Here is a 19556-nt window from a genome sequence, read left to right as displayed (position 1 = left end):
TAGATTCAAATATAACATTCATCTCTATGGTTTAACAGTTTAAACAAAGCAAAACTAAATTTTGATGTCACTTGTGGACACGAGATTCTGAATGAAAGTGACCAGAAAAGTCGTACCAAAAAGCTATCAAACTTAATGAAATTTTGTAAAGATGGAAACAAATTAGAGATGTTGATCATTGGCAGGGTGAAAAACCTCATCAAACTAGCGCAGCAAATTTAAAACTAATGAACCCATTTCAATGACCTGCAGTATGTGATCACAGTAGGTGAATTTTCCGTTTCTGAAGTACTTCCTGGGCTGTGATTTTCCCGTGCTGTCGCCATTGGCGCTGCATACTAGATATGGAATTACTTTTTAGTATATAAATAAGAGAAATAGCACTACAAATTTAAATACACTTTGAGGTGCAAAATATCTGAGATTATATTCAATGGACATTTCATCAGCAATATTATAAAAAATAAACTCAAGCATGAAACTGTTGCTATTAATTTATTCTTGTATACATCTTTGGGAGATAAATCCACAGCTATTTACATGTTCCAATGACAGCAGCAGAATGAAGCTTGTACTGTACAGATTAAGAGCTTTCATAACATAGTTTGTATCGTCCACTAATGTCTCACAAATTAAACCACTTCAAACCACCTTCTTGATAAACTTTGCAAACCACATGTAGGAGGTGGCTGCACACAGGCCATACCTGAGGAAAAAAAGAGGTGAGATTGAATCTGTTAGAGTCGATATAACAGAAATTCACCAGTGTTCTTAAGTGAAACCGCTCACCATGTGATAATGTACTGCATGTGTTCGTTCCTCAGAGTGACTCTGGTCTGCCCCCCGATTGGTCCACCAGGAATAGTGCTCCCTGCATCATTAAAGACACTATTAGATTATATTCTGAAACACACACTGATATGGTTAATAAGATTTAGGGAGTAATATGGCCTCTATACCAAAATCTGCATCGATGAAGATGGGTTCAGCTCCAGTGACAGCACACATGGCCTCCAGGTCTCTGTAGTGCCAGCGGTTTCTCTCCACATCATTGTTCGGCACAAAAGGTTTGCGTTGCTCCGTCAGTCTGACAACCCCGACCACTTCCACCTCGCCCTCCATCTGTACAGAGAAATCAATTTGTGTTGGTGAATTTATCATAACTCGACTCGAACACAGCTTTAGTTATTTTTCTCTTTTAATCCAGTCAAGCATGCAGCCACAAAGTGTCCCACGAGAGGAAGATGGCAGCCATAAAAACACTTCAAAAATAAAACAACAATTACAACAATTAAATAAGTGATAGTGGGGGGTAAAACAAAAAAGTTAAAGTTAAAATGATGTGATAAATGCTAGAAATAATAAGTGAATTTTTAAAAAGATGTTAAAAAAATGATTGCCATAATGCAGTCCTGGCTGAAAGAAATCACCCCAGAGAAAAAGCCAAATTGAAAATAAAGGTTTTATATCCATTTTAAAAACACTGCAGTACCCCAAAACCCCAGATATATCACTTCAAACCTTGGCTTTTCTAATTGAATGGGTTTGAAGTTTCTCACTAGCACAAATAGTTGAGGAGCTACAGGCATTTTAAGGGCACTTGTAAAACAGTAGTGCCAGCGCTTAATGGGTTTATGCTTCAAGTGATATTCCTTTGACTTAAGTTATTTTAGGTAATGAAGGCAACAGGTTACCATATGTAAAAGAAAAAGCTACTGCCTTTAATTTATTGTCAAAACCATATGAGAGTAACATAACAGTATTCGACTTTCCTTCAAATTAAAATGTACTGATAAGTCACATGATCTGCCAAACTAACCTGCCCCTTCATCCTGGTTTCTGGCCTTATCTTCTGCTTCGGGACGTATCCTCTGTTCACCAGGATTGTGATGCTGCAGGTTAAGAAAAATCAGAGTTAAGGTCATGAGACATAAGAACATGTGGTAAATTTAAAGAAAAGTTTTGATCAGTTACCCAAGGTCAGTGCAGTAGAACGGAGTGATGACATTAGCGCCAGTCTCCCCGCTTGAGGACAGCCTGCCTGCTTCTCTGGCTTCTTTCTCTGGATCAACAGGTGAGCGGGGTAGGATGTAGAGCTCCTTTGAGTGGTCGTATTGTCCACGTGCTCGCACTCTCCTGTACTCTAAGCTGTTCAGCTCAAGGGGACTAAGATTCAAGGAGAAAAACAGCAAAGATTTCTGCATACAGATGGGTTACACAGGTAAAGGTTTTTAAGATGGTGAATGCCGTGACGCTGTAAATATCAAGACTAGTTTCTTTTCACATTACTCACTCAATAGGAAGAGGAATGGGTTCTGCTGTGGTGAGTTTTCTAAGATCATCAATCAGCTGCATTTTCCACTGGCGCCGTTTCACCTTCAAAACAAAGAGTCAGTCTAAAGACGACACTTTAGAACTGAGATGTTAAAAATGGGATAACACTGAGCGCTGTACCTGCCATGTACCCAGGCCAAATGTGGTGGCTGGGATGAGCAGCAGGAACCACTTAAGGAAGGAGTCTTCTCCTTTTTCTGCTCCAGCTGCTGTGGAACTGGACTGTCGCACCAAGGGAACAAACTTACCTGGAATTAACAAAGCATGCATGTTCACGTAAAAGATATTTGACAAAATAAAGAACATCAAATTGAAGTGGATTTTTTCAAAAAAGGCAGCTGGAAAGTGTAGAGTGGTCTACACAGTTCAGTTAACTGCTTTTGAGTCTTCAGAATTTAGAAAAACATGTTTGTGATGAGACAGGAATTCCCCCAGTGAGTATCATGTAGTTGTTAAAAAATTGGGAAGACAAGATGCCATTTAGGAGCAGTTACGCACTCTTTCATTTTACATTTCAACAAGCCAACAGTTCGAATGAAATAAAAATGGCAAGATGTAGTTTAGATTGTCAAAGGGAAAATGTTAGCGTTAAATTGTTCTTCTAATCTGGCGAGGCAAGGTTTTCCTTAATAGGTTTCCAATTGGTTGACTCTGGGTTGAACCCAGTTAGAGAGAGGTCTAACAACATTGACCAAAAATAGTTATTCACATTTGGCACTGATGGAACACCCTCTAAATTAATGTTTAGTGTTGTCGACATCTTGACCCGTAGAAGCTTCCTGACCCAAATTAACTCAGAGATTAAAGAATTGATTTTATTTCAATGGTTTGTTAAGGTGGGAGCAGTAGCACTGGTTAAAAATATGATCCTAGGGAGGATATCTATGTCACAACTGATACTTGATCCTGATGGGATAAAAGAAGATGAGTCCATCTGCTAATATCAGATTCAACATTTTTTTACATGCCCCAAAAATCTGTTTTCCTGCGTGCTGAATGAATGTGTAGTTTTAGTCATCACACACTACTTGCTATGCTTTCTTGTATTTTCTGTGAATTTTGACTTATGATTTACATCCATCAGGAAGATGCTAATCCTCACCATCGTGCTTTACAAAAACTTCAGTATATTATTTACCATCAACACGCCTGGACACCGTTAGTCTTTGCAGGAGTAGAGTCCTCTTGATGCAAACAACATGCGTCTGTAATGACAGAGAAGCAGTTCAACACCTGCAACCACAACAATGACTTTCACAACACTCATTTGAGGTTCATTCAGAACGGACACACACATAACTTACTTGTTTTTTGGATGTCGTAAGCAGCCTGGTGGAATAAACTAACGCTGCTTTTAAAGAAGCCATTCTAAATCAAGATAATGACAGAGAAACACACTAAACCTTCATGAGATCACTGACTGCATGACGGATACATAACTCCTCTGAGAGGGACTTCTTTAAATGTTACACCTTCCGGGTACAGTGACGCTCCTCCCCGTGTTTTCCCCACGTGTGTAAAGAAGTGTGTTGATATTTTCTGCTTGTTAAGATTCACCGTTATGTTTCTGTTTCAGCTGGATTTTAAGGTTTAATTTGTCGAAATGGATCTCGCCTCAAGAGACTCGTACATTCAGAAACTCGCGAGTAAAGTCGTTTCTCAACGAGAGAAGGAGTCAAAGAAGAAACCGTTTGGTATGTCAGCTAACTCTACCGAAACTCGCTTCATTTCACATTTTAATGTTAAGCAACTACAAATTTAACGTTCACAAGTTTGAGATCAGCGGTTGTTCCTAGAGCCTAGATGCAAAAATGTGACCTAAAATAACAGGCTACTATTGCACTTAACGAAAGGCGCCACAGCTAGTTCAGTTAACATCATTTGTTTTCCAAATGAGATTTTTATTATTATTTTAAATTATCATCATTCATCAATTATTTATTGTTGGAGTTTGTTTGATTCTGGTTTGGTACTTAATGTAAAAAAGCAACATTTGCTTACGAATTTGGATATTTTCACCGACAGTTTTATGCATTTTTATGACATTTTGATATTAAAATAATAAGTAACTTTCTATGAAATGGTTCTTGAACTAAATGCATGACTGGAAGAGAGGGGAAAATGTTAATAAAACTACTCTAAAGTCTTAGCCCTTTCTAAAACTCGCTTCCTTGGAGCCCTCTGTTGAGCACTGCATGTCACTATCCAAGAGAAGTAAATATTAAGTCTTACTTATTTTCATTTTGGACACAGTTATAATGCAAGCTTATTTACAACACATTGCTCTAACACAGATTGATCCAAAGCCTTTAATAGCAACAGAAGCAGAACATTAACAGTATTAAAACAGGTTATTTAGCAAAAACTAGATATTTAAATACCCCAAATATTACAGTGGGGTTTGCAGCTCTTGTATTGTGCAAGAAAACTCTCATTCCTCCATATTAATCCAACCACAAAGGTTTTGTTTACCATGCTTTTATTGAGTCTGTTTGGTCATTTTCTTTGGTACATGACCCAAGTGATACAAGTGAATGAAAAAAACAATAGACTGTTGAAACTGTAAATAGCTCTTATTTTCTTGTTTGCGTGTAGCACATTTCAAAGGAAAAAGTGACGCTGAACCTCCAAAGAAGAAGAAAAAGTGCAAGAAGAAGCATTTTAAAGAAAAAGCTGCAGATGAGAACACTCAGAAAACCCCAAAAAAGTCTTCACCTGTGACAACACCGAAAGGCCAGGCAACAGACAAGCTGAATGGATCCAAAAACCAGAGTGTGAATGGACCCACAACACAGCCACCAAAAGGTACATTTATTATGTTTATATTACTTTGTTTATTGAAGATTCTATGTTTCCTGGGGATTTTTTTGTAGTCATAAACTTTTTTCAATATTGTGTTTTTTCTCAAAGGAGGAAAAGCAGTGTCCAGTTTTTCCACAGTGGATGTTCTCCGCAAGAGACTACATGAAAAGATCGAAGAGTCCAGAGGGCAGGTATGCAGAATACAGTCAAGCTTCATTGTGTGCATGAATTTCACACATGACCCAGAATTGCCAATAACACGTTATTCCATTTTCATAGTCTGAAACGCTATCACAACTTAAAATGATGAAGACAGGGTATAGATTACAACTTGTAACGTGTGTTTGAAACACAACAGTTGGAAGACTTCATTCTGACAGCCAAGAGCTTAGGCTGTTTTATTCATCTGTACTGAATCTTTGCCATAGAGTACTCCATAGGTTTGTGTAGCCCTGAAGCACATACACACACAGCCTGAGGCGCTTCTCCAGGAAATGGTACATGTTTAAACAATGCAGACCTTAAGACCTGCATTTACAACATTTACAGTACCCCTGCAGACACTGAGTCAGTGGCTGTATATTCCAACTCTTTTTCCTTCTTGACACAGAAGATTTACGCAGGCTTGAGTGAGCAGTCACTTCACAAAATAACTTTTAAACTAGAGACAGGCTCAAAAATTCAGCAAAACAAGTCAATATGGACTTTAGTTGGATGTTTGTTCCCACCAAACATCAAAGTTCTGGTTCATAAACAGACGTTTGTATGCTTTGTTTCAAATGCAAATGAAAAACAAATCCAGTGTGGAGATCATAGCCAACTTCAGGGACAGTACAGGAAATGTGTAAATGTCTTCTCGTGGTTAGGGATGCAGATTGTATCGTAGTGAATGGGTGGTTATGCAAACCAGAATTCTCTGCTTCGTTGCCTGGATTGTAGGACAGGATCTTGCTCCCCTTTTCTTAACAGATCAGGTTATTCCTGGCATCATGTTTGCAAATGAAAATGAGAATTTTTAATGGGTTTCGACCAATCAGGACAAGGAATTGAACACATGTGTTAAAGGGCTTAAGTAGGCTGATTATCAATGCCACCTCAAAACATTTGAAATCTGTTTTTATTGTCAGTTTCTTGGCTTGTTCATCAGCCAAGGAAAGTCATTTAAGTGCATCATTCTGAGGAAAAAAAGTGCCGGGACAATCAAGGTCATAAGTTTTCTTTTGCAATAATGTGTGTTATTAATCTTTTCAAGGGAGCTCCTAAAGATGCATCATCAGAGGCTGTTCAGGCAAAGCGAGCCAAAAGAAAACTGGAGCGTGAGCGCAAGAAGAGGAAGAGGAAAGAGTTCCGCATGAAGAAACTAGCAGAAAAAAATGGTCAAGAAGAAGAGAAGGCAGAGGTAAAACAGGAAGTGGAACAACCACCCACAGCTGCAAGCAAGAGAAATCAGACAGCCATCATCTTCAACAAAGTGGAGACAGTAGAGGAGGGCTATGTGGACAAAATCCAGAAAAAGAAGATTAAGAAGCAGAGCATGAAGGGTCAGATTACGCCACTGACCGGGAAGAACTACAAACAGCTGCTGAGCCGCGTGGAGGCTCGCAAAGCCAAGCTGGAGCAGCTGCGCGAGAAAGACGAGGCCAAGGCGCGCGAGGTGGAGGAGAAGATGAAATGGACCAACATGCTCTACAAGGCCGAGGGCATCAAAATCAAAGACGACGAGGACATGCTGCGCACGGCGTTGAAGAAGAAAGAGAAGAGACGCGAACAGCGGAAGAAGAACTGGAACAAGCGCAGCGAGAATATCGTGGAGAAGATGCAGCAGAGGCAGGACAAGAGGAAGAGGAACCTTCAGAAACGCAAGCAGGGCAAGATGGAGAAGAAGAAGGACAAGGCGAGGAAGAAGGGCAGGATTCTGCCTGAGGACTTAAAAAAGGCTTCTGTTTAGGAGATGGACTAATAGAGGACCTATGTGTGTCACAATACAAAAAAAGTAAGATTGTTTCCATGGCGGTGTAAAGTTGTTACTGCTGACATTACTTTTTAGCTTCTGTGAAGAACAAATGTGTGTGTTGTGGGCAATAAAATTAACTCGTTCATATAATTAAAATGAAGAGATATCATCCCTGTTGTGAAGAAAACTGCATAAAGAACTGATACATCTCCTCAGTCTGGTGATTAATCTGTCTGCCTGTATGCTGTTAAGTTAGCTGAGTAAATATCCTTGAAATGAAAGATCACTTGTTAGCTCAACTCATGTGTGTCTGCGCTTAATCATTGGCAAACTGATTAAAGGGCCTGTTAAACAGGCACAACTGGAGGGCTGCCGTTTAAGCCTGATACTCCCTCTGAGTCCTCAAAGCTCCAGTGATGAGATTTTGCACGTTATGAAATATACTTGATATAAATGATGTGCCCCATAATGATAAACAAAAGCAAATGACCAACAGCATCAAGATTGGCAATTTCTGATTTATGAGATGTGAATGCAGCAGGTCTTTTGTGTAACTTTAAAGTTATAAAGAACAGAAACAGTACTGCATCTGTGCACACTCAGTCTGTTATCAAAGGAGAAATACTTAATATTATTCATGTACGTTGGCTTCTGTATATTTTGTCAATACTTTTTGAAAGACAGATTCCTCAAAAACAGCATTGATCTACGTCAGCTCAGATTGTACTGGTAATTTTGGTTTTCACTTTCTCATCACCAAACTGTACTTGTTTGAACTCTTTGTCAGAAAAACAAGTGAAAAAACCTCTCATGCACATATTTCATGCTACACTTGCAAAATCAAGGGCCCCAGTGGAAAAAAAAATGCCCCTCCTTACAACCTATAACCAGTAAGCCAACAGTTTTTACAGAAGCAACCCAGTGCATTTTTGAGTGAAGCAATAATCAGTTACAAGGTGATAAACGGTGATTTCATAAGTATTTAGAAGTGCAGACAAAGGCACAAGTCTACCTGTACATTTCCATTCGTATTTAGTGTGCATTTATGTGATAATGGGTACTTAGTTGGTTGTTGTGTGTCTTTAGAGAACTGTTATTGCCATCGTAATGAACTGATTTTTCTATCTCAAATGACAGTTTCTCATCTTGTAGTAAAATATTTGTAGTGATGTAAAAAAAGAACACACCTGCTACTTTAGGCCATAATGTTATTCCTTCATTGTCTATTCTAGTTAATTTTACACTAAAGATAAGTGGTTGGCTCAGGAAAACAAGGTTGCTAATATGGATCCATACCCTCACAGGACCACCATACAGCCTCAAGTCAACAAAAGCAAATTACTGTTAGACTGTGGATTAAAGAAAGCTGTCAGCTTATGCATGACGTCCGAATTGTTTGAGGGAAATTTTTTAAATGAAATCTTCTCAAAATATGTGCGGAAACTTAAAGGTTAATATGAGTAACTAGATCTTCCAATGCGAAATTTTAATGTCACTATTTATTTATTAATTAATAATGATAATAATAAAACTGGATTCTTCTTTGAACCCTTGTCCTACGTTATACTAAATTGTAACCTTCGACATCTTCCGTGAATATGTTTAATAGTACTGTGTGCGCGCGGCTGTTTTAATCTCATGAGCGCGTGCGCCTGGGTTTGGGCTACATCCTGGTAATCTCGCGACAGGAAGTACAAATGAAAACACAAGGAGGTTGAAGGAGGAGGAGGTCCAGGAGTTTGACAGAAGCAGTTCGTTGGAGTTTGAGTAAAACATTACACAGCTTGAAGCGTTTGTAAATAAGGTGTTTTAACATTTGTGTTTACCTTCCTGACGGGTTTTTGACGGGTGTCAGAAGCCTGCGCGCTGCAATGACCATCCGTTAATGGGAATACTCAGGAATATCACCTCTAATCTAAGAATAATTCGTCTGAGTTTGATAAGAAACAATAATACGGTGAGTCCAGCTGCGGTGGAATGAATGAACAACGTTTAAGTTAGAGATATTGATACAGTGCTCATTTAATAATGTCGATTTATTTCAGATAATCATGGCAAGACGACTTCATGCAAGCAGGACAGACGGTGTGGACAAAAATGTTTGGTAAGGGATTCCGACTCAGCAGGGACAAAGGTCTACAGTAAATGAAGCGTTCATTTAAAGCCTATATGCATGAATTTAACTTCTCAATGTGCAATTTATGGCTGAAGAAATAAATTTTTATTTGCATAGCGTCACCATTTTGTAATAAGACGTGATTAGTGGAGTGCATGGGTGGTACAATTTGAGACAAATTAATTTGGCTCACCACAGACACGGATGTATAATCCGGTGTAGTATTTGTATAATTGCGCATGGAAACAAAAAACTCATATAATGGGATCATGGAAAATAATTTGCAAAAGTTGTAGATTGGAGTCCCTTTGTCTTTGTATAGATTTTTTTAGGTAGCTCAGAACATATGTAAAGAAAAGGGGTCAGAAAGAGAAAACACCTGGGTTCAAACTTTCCTCTCATGATTTTAAGGGAGAGAACAATATTTCAGCTAAAAAAAATGTAGCCAAATCAGACATAGATTCTTCAAAATCCTGTCACATTAAGGCTAGATTTTCTGCCTGCCTCAATGGATGTTTGCAGTGAACTCTGCAGTCATTGTAACTTTAATTTTGTAATTCAGGCAGACTAATCTATAACTTTAATTCTTTATAGATAGAATGAAATCCTTTCATTTGTGAAATGTGGCAATGTAATGTCTTCACAAAGGTAAATAAAATGCAAATTTCTAGAACAAATAACTTAAAGCTCCAGCACTTTTTGTAATTTTATTTTTTTAATTTCACTTCACTGTGGAATAAAAGCTTTACCTCCAGCTGTTTTTTTGTAAATAAGCAAACATATGACATGTTGCAGCATGTTCAAAAGTGTTTATCTTTATTTTTCTGCACCTGTAGTTTTATGTTTTAAAACTTACCAAATAGAAAAGTCAGTCTTGCTCAGTCTTCTGTTTCCTTTTCTTTTATCACTAAGCACCCTCACTGTCAATTTCATTGTGTGTTGTCACCACCCAAAAACTGATTCACATGAGCTTTAATAACAGGATTTTGCATTGTTTGATTTGTTTTCAACCATACAAAGCAACATCTGCTTGTCTGTGATGCTCTACTGCACATGCTGTGGACTATGCTAATGTATTACCAGCAGTAAATTGCATGCTGGAAAAAAACATAGTTAAAGCTCCTCACCATTCTTTTTAAGTGATATGGTTGATGGTGATATTGCACAAAACTGTTTTTCATTGATATCTTGGAATAAGTCTGATCAAATGCCTGATTGATGTTCATTAAACTGCATTTAATTAATCCCTGCTGATTATTATCATTTGGTCACAATAGTGTAACCTCTGACCTGTTTTTTCATCATCAGGGTTGAATTCACGAAGCTAGCAGCTGAATACAAAGTAGTGAACTTGGGTCAGGGATTCCCCGACTTCTCCCCTCCAAAGTTTGTGCAGGATGCTTTCTGTAAAGCTGTGAGTGGAGGATACCAGATGCACCAGTACACCCGAGCCTTTGTGAGTATGGAATTGTAACTTTTTGGTATAATAGGAAAAAATGGATGCACAGCCAACAGCTAGGGTGAGCTCATGTTTGTGCTTTTTTTCCCCTAGGGCCATCCCCCACTTGTAAAAAACATGGCTAAGTTCTTCAGCAGGGTTGTCGGACATGAGATAGATCCCTTTGAGGACATCCTGGTCACGGTTGGAGCGTATCAGGCTCTTTTCAGTACCTTTCAAGCTCTGGTTGATGAAGGAGATGAGGTATGCATAACTCCTAGAGAGATCAAGTCAAAATGTTTAACAGTGAAAAAACTGTTAATATATGTTAAATATTCAGGTCATAATCGTGGAGCCGTTCTTCGACTGCTACCAACCGATGGTGAAGATGGCTGGAGGAACAGCACTGTATGTCCCTCTGAGACCAGTGAGTTGGCTTCTTTTGACATTTCTCTCTTTGTTCTCTGTTCATTGGTTCATAAAAGGAGCCAGCTTTATTTCCTTTGGATGTTTCAGAAAGCTGACGGTGCCATTCTGTCAAGTGGAGACTGGGTTTTGAATCCTGAGGAGCTTGAAAGTAAAATCACTCCACAAACAAAAGCCATCGTTATTAATACTCCAAACAACCCACTGGGAAAAGTGAGAAAGCATGTCCACTTTTAGTTTTTTCTATGAGCCACCTGATGGTTGTTATGACTCAGTGATGTAACCGTTCTGCTCCAGGTGTATAAGACTGAGGAGCTCCAGATGATCGCTGATCTGTGCATCAAACACGACATGCTGTGCATCAGTGACGAGGTGTATGAGTGGCTGACTTATGATGGATCCAAACACGTCAAGATAGGTGAGACACACTGAACACAACACAAATAGGTTATAAAAACCTGCATTTTTTAAACACATTAATCATTTCCATGTATCCACAGCCAGCCTTCCTGGGATGTGGGAGCGAACTATCACTATTGGCAGTGGTGGAAAAACTTTTAGTGCCACTGGCTGGAAGGTAAACACAGGCTGTTGAATTGCTCCAAACACCAAAATCTTTCATAAAGCACATTGTTATGATATGATGGTGTTTTTTTCATTTTAGGTTGGCTGGGCCATCGGGGCTGGACATATTATTAAACACATGAAAACCATCCATCAGAACACTGTTTACCACTGCGCCACGGCTGCTCAGGTGATGATTCATCAAGAATGAAGAAATAGGTGTAGGAACAAAACATAGTTTTTTCAGCTTCACCCAGTGGACAGACTCCATTCTCAGTAACCTGAGGTTTTTTTTAATTCTTAAGGCTTTTTTTTTCAAAGCAGCACCAAAAATTTTGCATTTAACTTGACTTTTTTGTTCCCTAAACAAAAGACGTGAAAACCCTCCATGAAATGGGTGATACATTTGCACAAACAGGTAGAAGAGACCAATTTCATTATCTTTGTTAAGCTTAAGTAAAAACATCCTGTCATTGAAAATTGCCCTACCCTGTATCAAACCTAAAATGTGCCCTTTCTTTTGATAATAAATTTCAAACTGAACGTTAGTGACCCAAAACCCTTCTTGTTGCATGTGTAGCAAGGGATTGACGCGCTTTTAGAGCAAGCCCCAAGTGGTCATATCTGGGAGCAACTTTAAGTATTTTTGGCCAGAAGGTCCAGGAACTTTCAGTTCCCATTAAAACATTCCCATGAACTAAAAGCTCCTCTGGCCCATTGTTTGCCTACGTTTCCAACACATGCCAAAGACCAGGGTAGATTATGCAAATCAGCTCAGTAACGTATTAAAAAAAAAAATGTAATTGCACTGCCGAACCAGGAGAGGGCAGTAAGACATAGATGATGGCTAGTCAGCAAAAATAACACCATAGAAGAAGACAGACAAGCCAGCACCATTATGAGCCGCATCAGTTAGGTTAGTCAGCCTGTGCTGATCTCATGTGCTTTACTGCTATGCAAATGGATTTGTTGACACTTGAGAGGAGACATGCACTCATGTCAGCGCAGTTGCTGGGGAAGTAATTTCATAAATCTTCGATCAGGAAAACACAAATATGACAGAGACTGTTATGAAGTGTTAAGATTTAAAAAACGAGACAAAAAGAGAAATTTTAAGGGTAGCTTTTCCAGAGCTTCATCAAATCTTAATATTATTTTAAGGCACCTCTTATTCAACTTCCCTTTCTTTCAACTGTGTTTTCCTTCCCTCACCAGGAGGCAGTAGCTCAGGGATTTGAGAGAGAGTACGAGGTGTTTGGGACTCCAGAGAGTTACTTCAAGCAGCTTCCAGCCATGCTGTACCACAAGAGGAACAAGCTGGCTGAGTGTCTGCGGAGCGTGGGTCTGCAGCCCATCATGCCAGAGGGAGGATACTTCATGATCGCAGACATCTCCTCTGTCAGTGAGTGAAAAATATCAGTGCTTTAACCAATATGAGATTAAAAAATATATTTTTCTCACCTTTGTGTTTTGATTGCTTTTATTCTTGCCTTAACTTTTTTTATAACAGAGGTGGACTTAAGTGGCGAGAGCACTACTGAACTTTATGACTTCAGATTTGTCAAATGGCTGATTAAAGAAAAGGTAAGCTGATCCAAAATATTTTGGTTTGCTGCCTTTTTTATCTTTGATCTGCAACTGGAATTTTTCCCTGCAGGGTTTAGCAACCATCCCCGTCTCTGCCTTCTACAGTCCAGAGCACAGCAAGGAGTTTGACAAATACGTCCGATTCTGTTTCGTCAAGGTAAATTCAGCCTGATGGGCTCAGATTACTCAAACTCTGAACACTTTTTACTCACTCGACTCTCTCTGCCTCACAGGAGGACTCCACTATAGATGCAGCAGGGGAGATCCTGAAGAAGTGGAGTGAGGGACAGTAAAGCTGCATCACCCGTCCAATTGTGTTTCCCACCCGAGCCACTCATACCAACCTGTTTAACCTCTTAAATATAAAAGAAGCCAAGTCCAGTGATCCTGTGTTTAAAATGCAGAACGTCCACTTCTGGTTTGTCCTCATACTGCAAAATACTGCTAAACGCTCTTGTGCAATGATTGTAAGAGAAATATTTGATGTACTCCGTCCAGTATTTCTCTGTAATCTAAGGGATTTATTCGCATTTGTAACTTCAATTAGTCTTCTGTTACTAAATGGATATATTTTCCTTGAATCCAAGTTTAATAAAGACTTTAAAGCTCCTGGGACTTACCTTTGGATTGTGTTGATTTTGGCGCCCTCTTGTGGACATGTCGAATGTTTCTGCTGATGGTGTTTTTAATGGAAGGAAGTCATCCTGCTGTCTTTGTAAAGTCATTAGTAAAAATGACTGTGACTTTATGCAGTTTAAAGTTCCAGACTGGTTGTTTTGAGGATACACAACTGACGCCTACTCCCCTGTGGGTGTAACAGCCATTAAAAATAATTCTGTTGGAACAAATAATAATTCCACTTGTGTTTTTTTCCTCAAGTCAAAAATACGAGTCAACATTAGGTAGTCTTTTTTTTTAAATAACCAGTTAAAAAATCTGTACAGGAGCTTTAATATCAATAATTTTCCAGTCTGTATAAAAGTAGCCCTGTAGATTTTTTTTTCTAACGAGTAAAATAATTTTCTCGGTAAAATATTTGCTCCATCCTGACTCTTTGTTTCTTTTCAACTGTAGTCCTTCAGATAACATTGTTACAACTCAAGATTTGTTGCCTCTTGTTTACCAGTCGTTGTTTATTCGCAGGTTTTGTATTGACCTCAAGAGGGCGAGAGGACCAAGCTGAGTTTTAAAGAGACACACCAGTTAAACATCCCTCTGTAGATAACAGACCAATCTGACTGATGTCGTTCTTGCTGTAACACTTATTAAGGCTGTAAATTAACTCTTTATTGCACATAGAGACAATCCTCTTTGACGTTTTGTGGATCTCGGGATAAACATGCCATGCTTGTTGAAGGGAAAGAAAAGAAGTGAGAGGCCATAAAGATACTGAAGGTTGAAAGTTCAAGGGAAGGAGTGGTGTTGCCTGCAGCTGGATGTTGCTCTGGATTTCACTTTGGTTGCTTTGAAGAGTCAAACCTCTAATAGGTATGAACAGAAAAATTAATGCAAAGTAAAACTGACTTGAATACAATCATGTGTTATGTTGTGACCACCTTTAAATGTGCTTTTATTTTAGATAACCATGTCAAGAAGACTTCATGCACGCCGCGCAGAGGGTGTGGATAAAAACGTTTGGTGAGTGTTGTTGACAGGTGGACTTTTGACACCTGCAGCAGTTTAAGGCTATAAAGAGGACGGGAAAGGTTCAGTTAGTGTGTCAGGAAGAAAACTCTGAAACAATCCTGGGATTTAAAACAAATTTCAAGGTGAAGGTGAATAATCTGATTGGCCAACCTAAATCCAAATGCGGAGCATCCAGGGCAATGATTTAGACTTCAGGAGAAGGAGCTTGCAATTCTGTTAAAGTCTGTATTTTACAAAATTCTATCATCATCATCAGGGTTGAATTCACAAAGCTAGCAGCTGACTACAAAGCAGTGAACCTGGGTCAGGGATTCCCCGACTTCTCCCCTCCAAAGTTTATGCAGGATGCTTTCTGTAAAGCTGTGAGTGGACGACCCATGATGCACCAGTACACCCGACCTTTTGTGAGTGGGTTCATGATTCAATTCAAATGCAGACAATTTTAATGCCAATGTCTCATCAGAGTTTACTCATGTTGAGTTTCAATATTCTGCTCAGGGCCACCCACGTCTGGTAAACACTCTGTCCAAGTTCTTCAGCAGGATTGTGGGACATGAGATTGACCCCTTTGAGGACATCCTGGTCACGGTTGGAGCATATCAGGCTCTTTTTAGTGCCTTTCAAGCTCTGGTTGATGAAGGAGATGAGGTAAGAAAATCAACCTATGAGATGTTAAGTTAATTATTGAACTGTTTTGAAAAATCTTGAACTCCCCATGAAAGTTTTAAGCCAGTTATGAAAAATGTATGCAAATAAAGCTTGAACCAGTAATCTTTAGCTGCAGACACAGAAAGTGATACCAATTTGTCTTCAGGTCATAATCGTGGAGCCGTTCTTCGACTGCTACCAACCGATGGTGAAGATGGCTGGAGGAACAGCAGTGTATGTCCCTCTGAGACCAGTGAGTGGGCTTCTAATGACATTTCCCTCTTTGTTCTCTGTGTTTTAGTCCCTGAAAGAAGCCAGCTTCATTTCCTTTGGATGTTTCAGAAAGCTGACGGTGCCATTCTGTCAAGTGGAGACTGGGTTTTGAATCCTGAGGAGCTGGAGAGTAAAATCACTCCACAAACAAAAGCCATCGTTATTAACACTCCAAACAACCCACTGGGAAAGGTGAGAAAGCTTGTCTACTTTTAGTGTTTTCTCTGAGCCACCTGATGGTCGTTATGACTCAGTGATGTAATCGTTCTCCTCCAGGTGTATAAGACTGAGGAGCTCCAGATGATCGCTGATCTGTGCATCAAACACGACATGCTGTGCATCAGTGACGAGGTGTATGAGTGGCTGACTTATGATGGATCCAAACACGTCAAGATAGGTGAGACACTTTGAACCGAACACACATAGGTTATAAAAATCTGCATTTTTTAAACACATTAATCATTTCTATTCATCCACAGCCAGCCTTCCTGGGATGTGGGAGCGAACTATCACTATTGGCAGTGCAGGAAAGACATTCAGTGCTACTGGCTGGAAGGTAAACACACGAAGAGTTCAGGTCACTTTTTTTCAGTCAAAGAATTTTTTATGATGTGTATTTTTTTTTTATTTTTTTTTTTATTTCAGGTTGGCTGGGCCATCGGTTCTGGAAAAAACATCAAATGCTTGAAAGCCACTCATCAGATGTCTGTGTTTGATTGTCCAACAGCTGCTCAGGTCAACATTTAACGGATGTCTCAAAGATAAAAATGTTTTAGCCTTCAAATCAAAAAGCTGATTTTTCTATTCTCATTTTGTCATGTTTTTTTTATTTATCTATTTATTTATTTATTTATTATTTTTGCTGTAACACTTTTTTTTATTTGTGTTTTCAATGTTGTTCTTTTTTCTTTCGTTGTAGCTTTTTTTATGTTTTCTTGTTTGTTGCAGTTTTCTTTGTTATTGTGTTGGCAATTATACTACGTCCATGTATTATATAGTTTTTGCACAGACATCAGCACCCTGGAAAAGAAATTATTCATCAGTATTTTTCCTTATTAATTAATATAACATATTAATATTTGTCCATCCTGGGACTTTGCACCGTGTATTGAGTTTAAAGTAGTCTCCTGAGAGTCAAAGGGCTGTAAAAATAAAGTCCATGTACCTTTAGTGCTCTCTAGTGGACACATTTTGTACGTCCACTGAAGATTTAATTCAGCTGTAACAAGATTTTGGGTTTGATTTGTTTTATATTGCTGAAAAATGGGCAGAATATTCTATAAATATGTGACAATCTTTCTATTTATCTATTTATGTTTCCTTGTTGGTGTGATGTTCACCCATTGCTTCCCTCACCAGGAGGCAGTAGCTCAGGGATTTGAAAGAGAGTACGAAGTGTTGGGGACACCAGAGAGTTACTTCAAGCAGCTTCCAGCCATGCTGTACCACAAGAGGAACAAGCTGGCCGAGTGTCTGCAGAGCGTGGGTCTGCAGCCCATCATGCCAGAGGGAGGATACTTCATGATCGCAGACATCTCCTCTGTCAGTGAGTGTCACTTTAAATCACTTACACTCCTGTCTGTTCACAAGAGCAAAGTTGTTCTGTTACAAAACAAATTTACCATGTTTTTTCAAAGTTATACCAGTAAGTAATATGTAATCATGCAGGTCTGTAGGGTTCCCACTCTAGGCTGCTTCTCTTAAAAAAAGTCGTCAGTCTTTCAGTGCAAACTTCCTTTTTTAACAGAAGTGGACTTTAAAGACGAGAGCTCTGAGGATGAAGCCTATGACTTCAGATTTGTTAAATGGCTAACAAAAGAGAAGGTATGCTCTCATTTTATTTTACCTAAAACAGGATGTATAATCCATTACGACTCTCTGGAGGTAGTGATTTTCCTGGCCTCTTTCTTGACACATCGACTTCTTTCCTTCAGGGTCTAGCAACAATCCCGGTCTCTGCATTCTACAGCCCAGAACACAGCAAGCAGTTTGACAAATACATCCGGTTCTGTTTTGTCAAAGTAAGCTAAAAACAGTTCCTGAAACTGAGTTTTAACCTTCCATTAATACAATACATCTTCTCACTTTGTGCTTCTCTTTTATCCCCTCTTACTCACTCTCACTCTCTGTCTCACAGGAAGAATCCACTATGGAAGCAGCTGAGAGCATCCTGAGAAATCTAAGACAATGAAATAGCTCACAGATTCTCATGTACAGTTATATATTACCAGTGGAGTATGCAACCATACCATTCATCAGAGGAAATAACCCAGGTTTTTCAACTCAAAGCCCTGCTGAGAAACATTATGATATTGAGGCAGAGGTCTGTATATATATATATATATATATATATATATATATATATATATATATATATATATATATATATATATATATATATATATATATATATATATATAGCTAAATTCTGTTTTCTATGTAACAAGGACTTCAGATGTGTTTTGGAAAAGATTCAGTCTAAGTCCACTGTAACACAATTTTCCACTTTGGTGGATGATAAAAATAAATAAATAAATAAATAAATAAAAAACTCTATCCATTCTATTTGATTATATTCCATACACCTACAACTTCAGTAACCACTACTTTTCTATGCTGCTAATAATAATGATTATTATTATTATTATTATTATTATTATTATTATTATTATTATTATTATTATAAAATGAATAAATAACTAAAAGAAAATCAATAACTAAAAGTAAACAAATAAAAAATAAATAATAAAAACTTGGGCTCACATACCTCAATTGTATGTGGCAGCTGGGCTGGTTGTCTTCTGGTTAATGATGGTGTCCCACCTGGATAGTAATTGGATAGTTATTTGATTTTCAATAACCCAGAAGTTTACTCATCTCAAAAAATGAATCCTCTATCATTATTTTGGGAGACCAAAAACTTTTTCTCATAGTAACATGAAAATAAGTTGATGTCTCCATAAGACAACTATATTAACTCATAAAAAAGAAAAAAGAACTGAGAAAATAAGATGTTGTCAATCATTACCTTTTCGAGAATTTGTAGAATTTGATGTTATATGATGTAACTCCACTGGAATCTTTTAATTTTGACATGTTTTTAAGTTCTAGGTTTGACGGAGAGGTGTATCAATAACGTTTTTAGCGCCCTCTGCTGGCGACATAATGTCAGTCTACCATATTCTGTCCCTTTGGTTGATAATTCTACAATAAACCCGCTAAAGCATGTGGAAATAAGTGGGTTTCTCTGTAAAAGTCTTACTTATACATGTGGTACGTTTTAGAGAACAGAAGGAGACAGAGTTTGTTACAACAAAAGCTGCTCTGAAAGTCCTGAAAATGTATACTGTTTCTGGAGTTAATGGGTGTGATGGCGGGAAAAGTGGCTGTTTACACTGGGGTTTTTCCACATGACGCACACGACGGAAACACCAATAATTAACCTTTTACTGAAAAGTTGTATTAAAAAATAACAATAAAAACAAGATTTGAGGAAAGGAAGCTTTTAAGTTGTATGTCTGGAAAATCTGATAACAGAAATACAAGACAAGCAGGTGAACCAGGTCTGGTCTCATCATGTCTCCATTGTCAGCCTTATAACTATCATGAGTTATGATTTTGTCTAACTGCTCTCTCAAGCACTGACTCTGTTGTTCCTTTGCTTACGTAAGCTGTGGCAGTATCTTGCATGCAACACCAATTAATGTTTTAATTACAGAGATGCTTAGCATAGTCCCATCTGATCCACTGATGGTGAGCTTGTTAAA

The 19556-nt window shown here is 38.5% G+C and overlaps 4 protein-coding genes across 4 annotated transcripts; 3 read left to right on the top strand and 1 right to left on the bottom strand.

The window, feature by feature from the left end:
- Positions 1 to 468: 468 nt before the first annotated feature.
- surf1 (SURF1 cytochrome c oxidase assembly factor) lies at positions 469 to 3813 on the bottom strand. The gene is made up of 9 exons (XM_074689746.1): positions 3639 to 3813; positions 3473 to 3539; positions 2455 to 2582; positions 2294 to 2376; positions 1975 to 2166; positions 1820 to 1892; positions 960 to 1122; positions 790 to 871; positions 469 to 706 (listed from the first exon to the last, which is right to left on the bottom strand). The coding sequence occupies exons 1-9, from the start codon at positions 3699 to 3701 to the stop codon at positions 643 to 645; spliced, it is 915 nt and encodes a 304-aa protein (XP_074545847.1). The 5' UTR covers positions 3702 to 3813; the 3' UTR covers positions 469 to 642.
- A 9-nt stretch (positions 3814 to 3822) lies between these two features.
- Positions 3823 to 7445, top strand: surf6 (surfeit 6). The gene is made up of 4 exons (XM_074689745.1): positions 3823 to 4028; positions 4930 to 5139; positions 5245 to 5327; positions 6389 to 7445. The coding sequence occupies exons 1-4, from the start codon at positions 3938 to 3940 to the stop codon at positions 7082 to 7084; spliced, it is 1080 nt and encodes a 359-aa protein (XP_074545846.1). The 5' UTR covers positions 3823 to 3937; the 3' UTR covers positions 7085 to 7445.
- A 1328-nt stretch (positions 7446 to 8773) lies between these two features.
- kyat1 (kynurenine aminotransferase 1) lies at positions 8774 to 14005 on the top strand. The gene is made up of 13 exons (XM_074690262.1): positions 8774 to 9047; positions 9136 to 9194; positions 10515 to 10662; positions 10759 to 10908; positions 10985 to 11071; positions 11161 to 11283; positions 11368 to 11488; positions 11571 to 11647; positions 11735 to 11824; positions 12850 to 13036; positions 13145 to 13218; positions 13292 to 13378; positions 13455 to 14005. Exons 1-13 carry the CDS (start codon positions 8976 to 8978, stop codon positions 13512 to 13514), a joined length of 1335 nt encoding a protein of 444 aa, XP_074546363.1. The 5' UTR covers positions 8774 to 8975; the 3' UTR covers positions 13515 to 14005.
- Positions 14006 to 14806: 801 nt separating this feature from the next.
- Positions 14807 to 18086, top strand: LOC141805436 (kynurenine--oxoglutarate transaminase 1-like). Its single transcript, XM_074690500.1, has 12 exons — positions 14807 to 14859; positions 15125 to 15272; positions 15367 to 15516; positions 15683 to 15769; positions 15859 to 15981; positions 16066 to 16186; positions 16269 to 16345; positions 16435 to 16524; positions 17149 to 17335; positions 17537 to 17613; positions 17724 to 17810; positions 17927 to 18086. The coding sequence occupies exons 1-12, from the start codon at positions 14807 to 14809 to the stop codon at positions 17978 to 17980; spliced, it is 1254 nt and encodes a 417-aa protein (XP_074546601.1). The 3' UTR covers positions 17981 to 18086.
- Positions 18087 to 19556: the final 1470 nt, after the last annotated feature.

This window comes from Halichoeres trimaculatus, unplaced genomic scaffold, assembly GCF_033239565.1.
Source record: "Halichoeres trimaculatus isolate MK-OKI-2021-1 unplaced genomic scaffold, fHalTri1.1 fHalTri1_scaffold_16, whole genome shotgun sequence".
In the NCBI taxonomy this organism is placed as follows: Eukaryota; Metazoa; Chordata; class Actinopteri; order Labriformes; family Labridae; genus Halichoeres; species Halichoeres trimaculatus.
The sequence above is the reverse complement of the archived record's forward strand: the minus strand, read 5'-3'. Positions and strand labels throughout refer to the sequence as shown.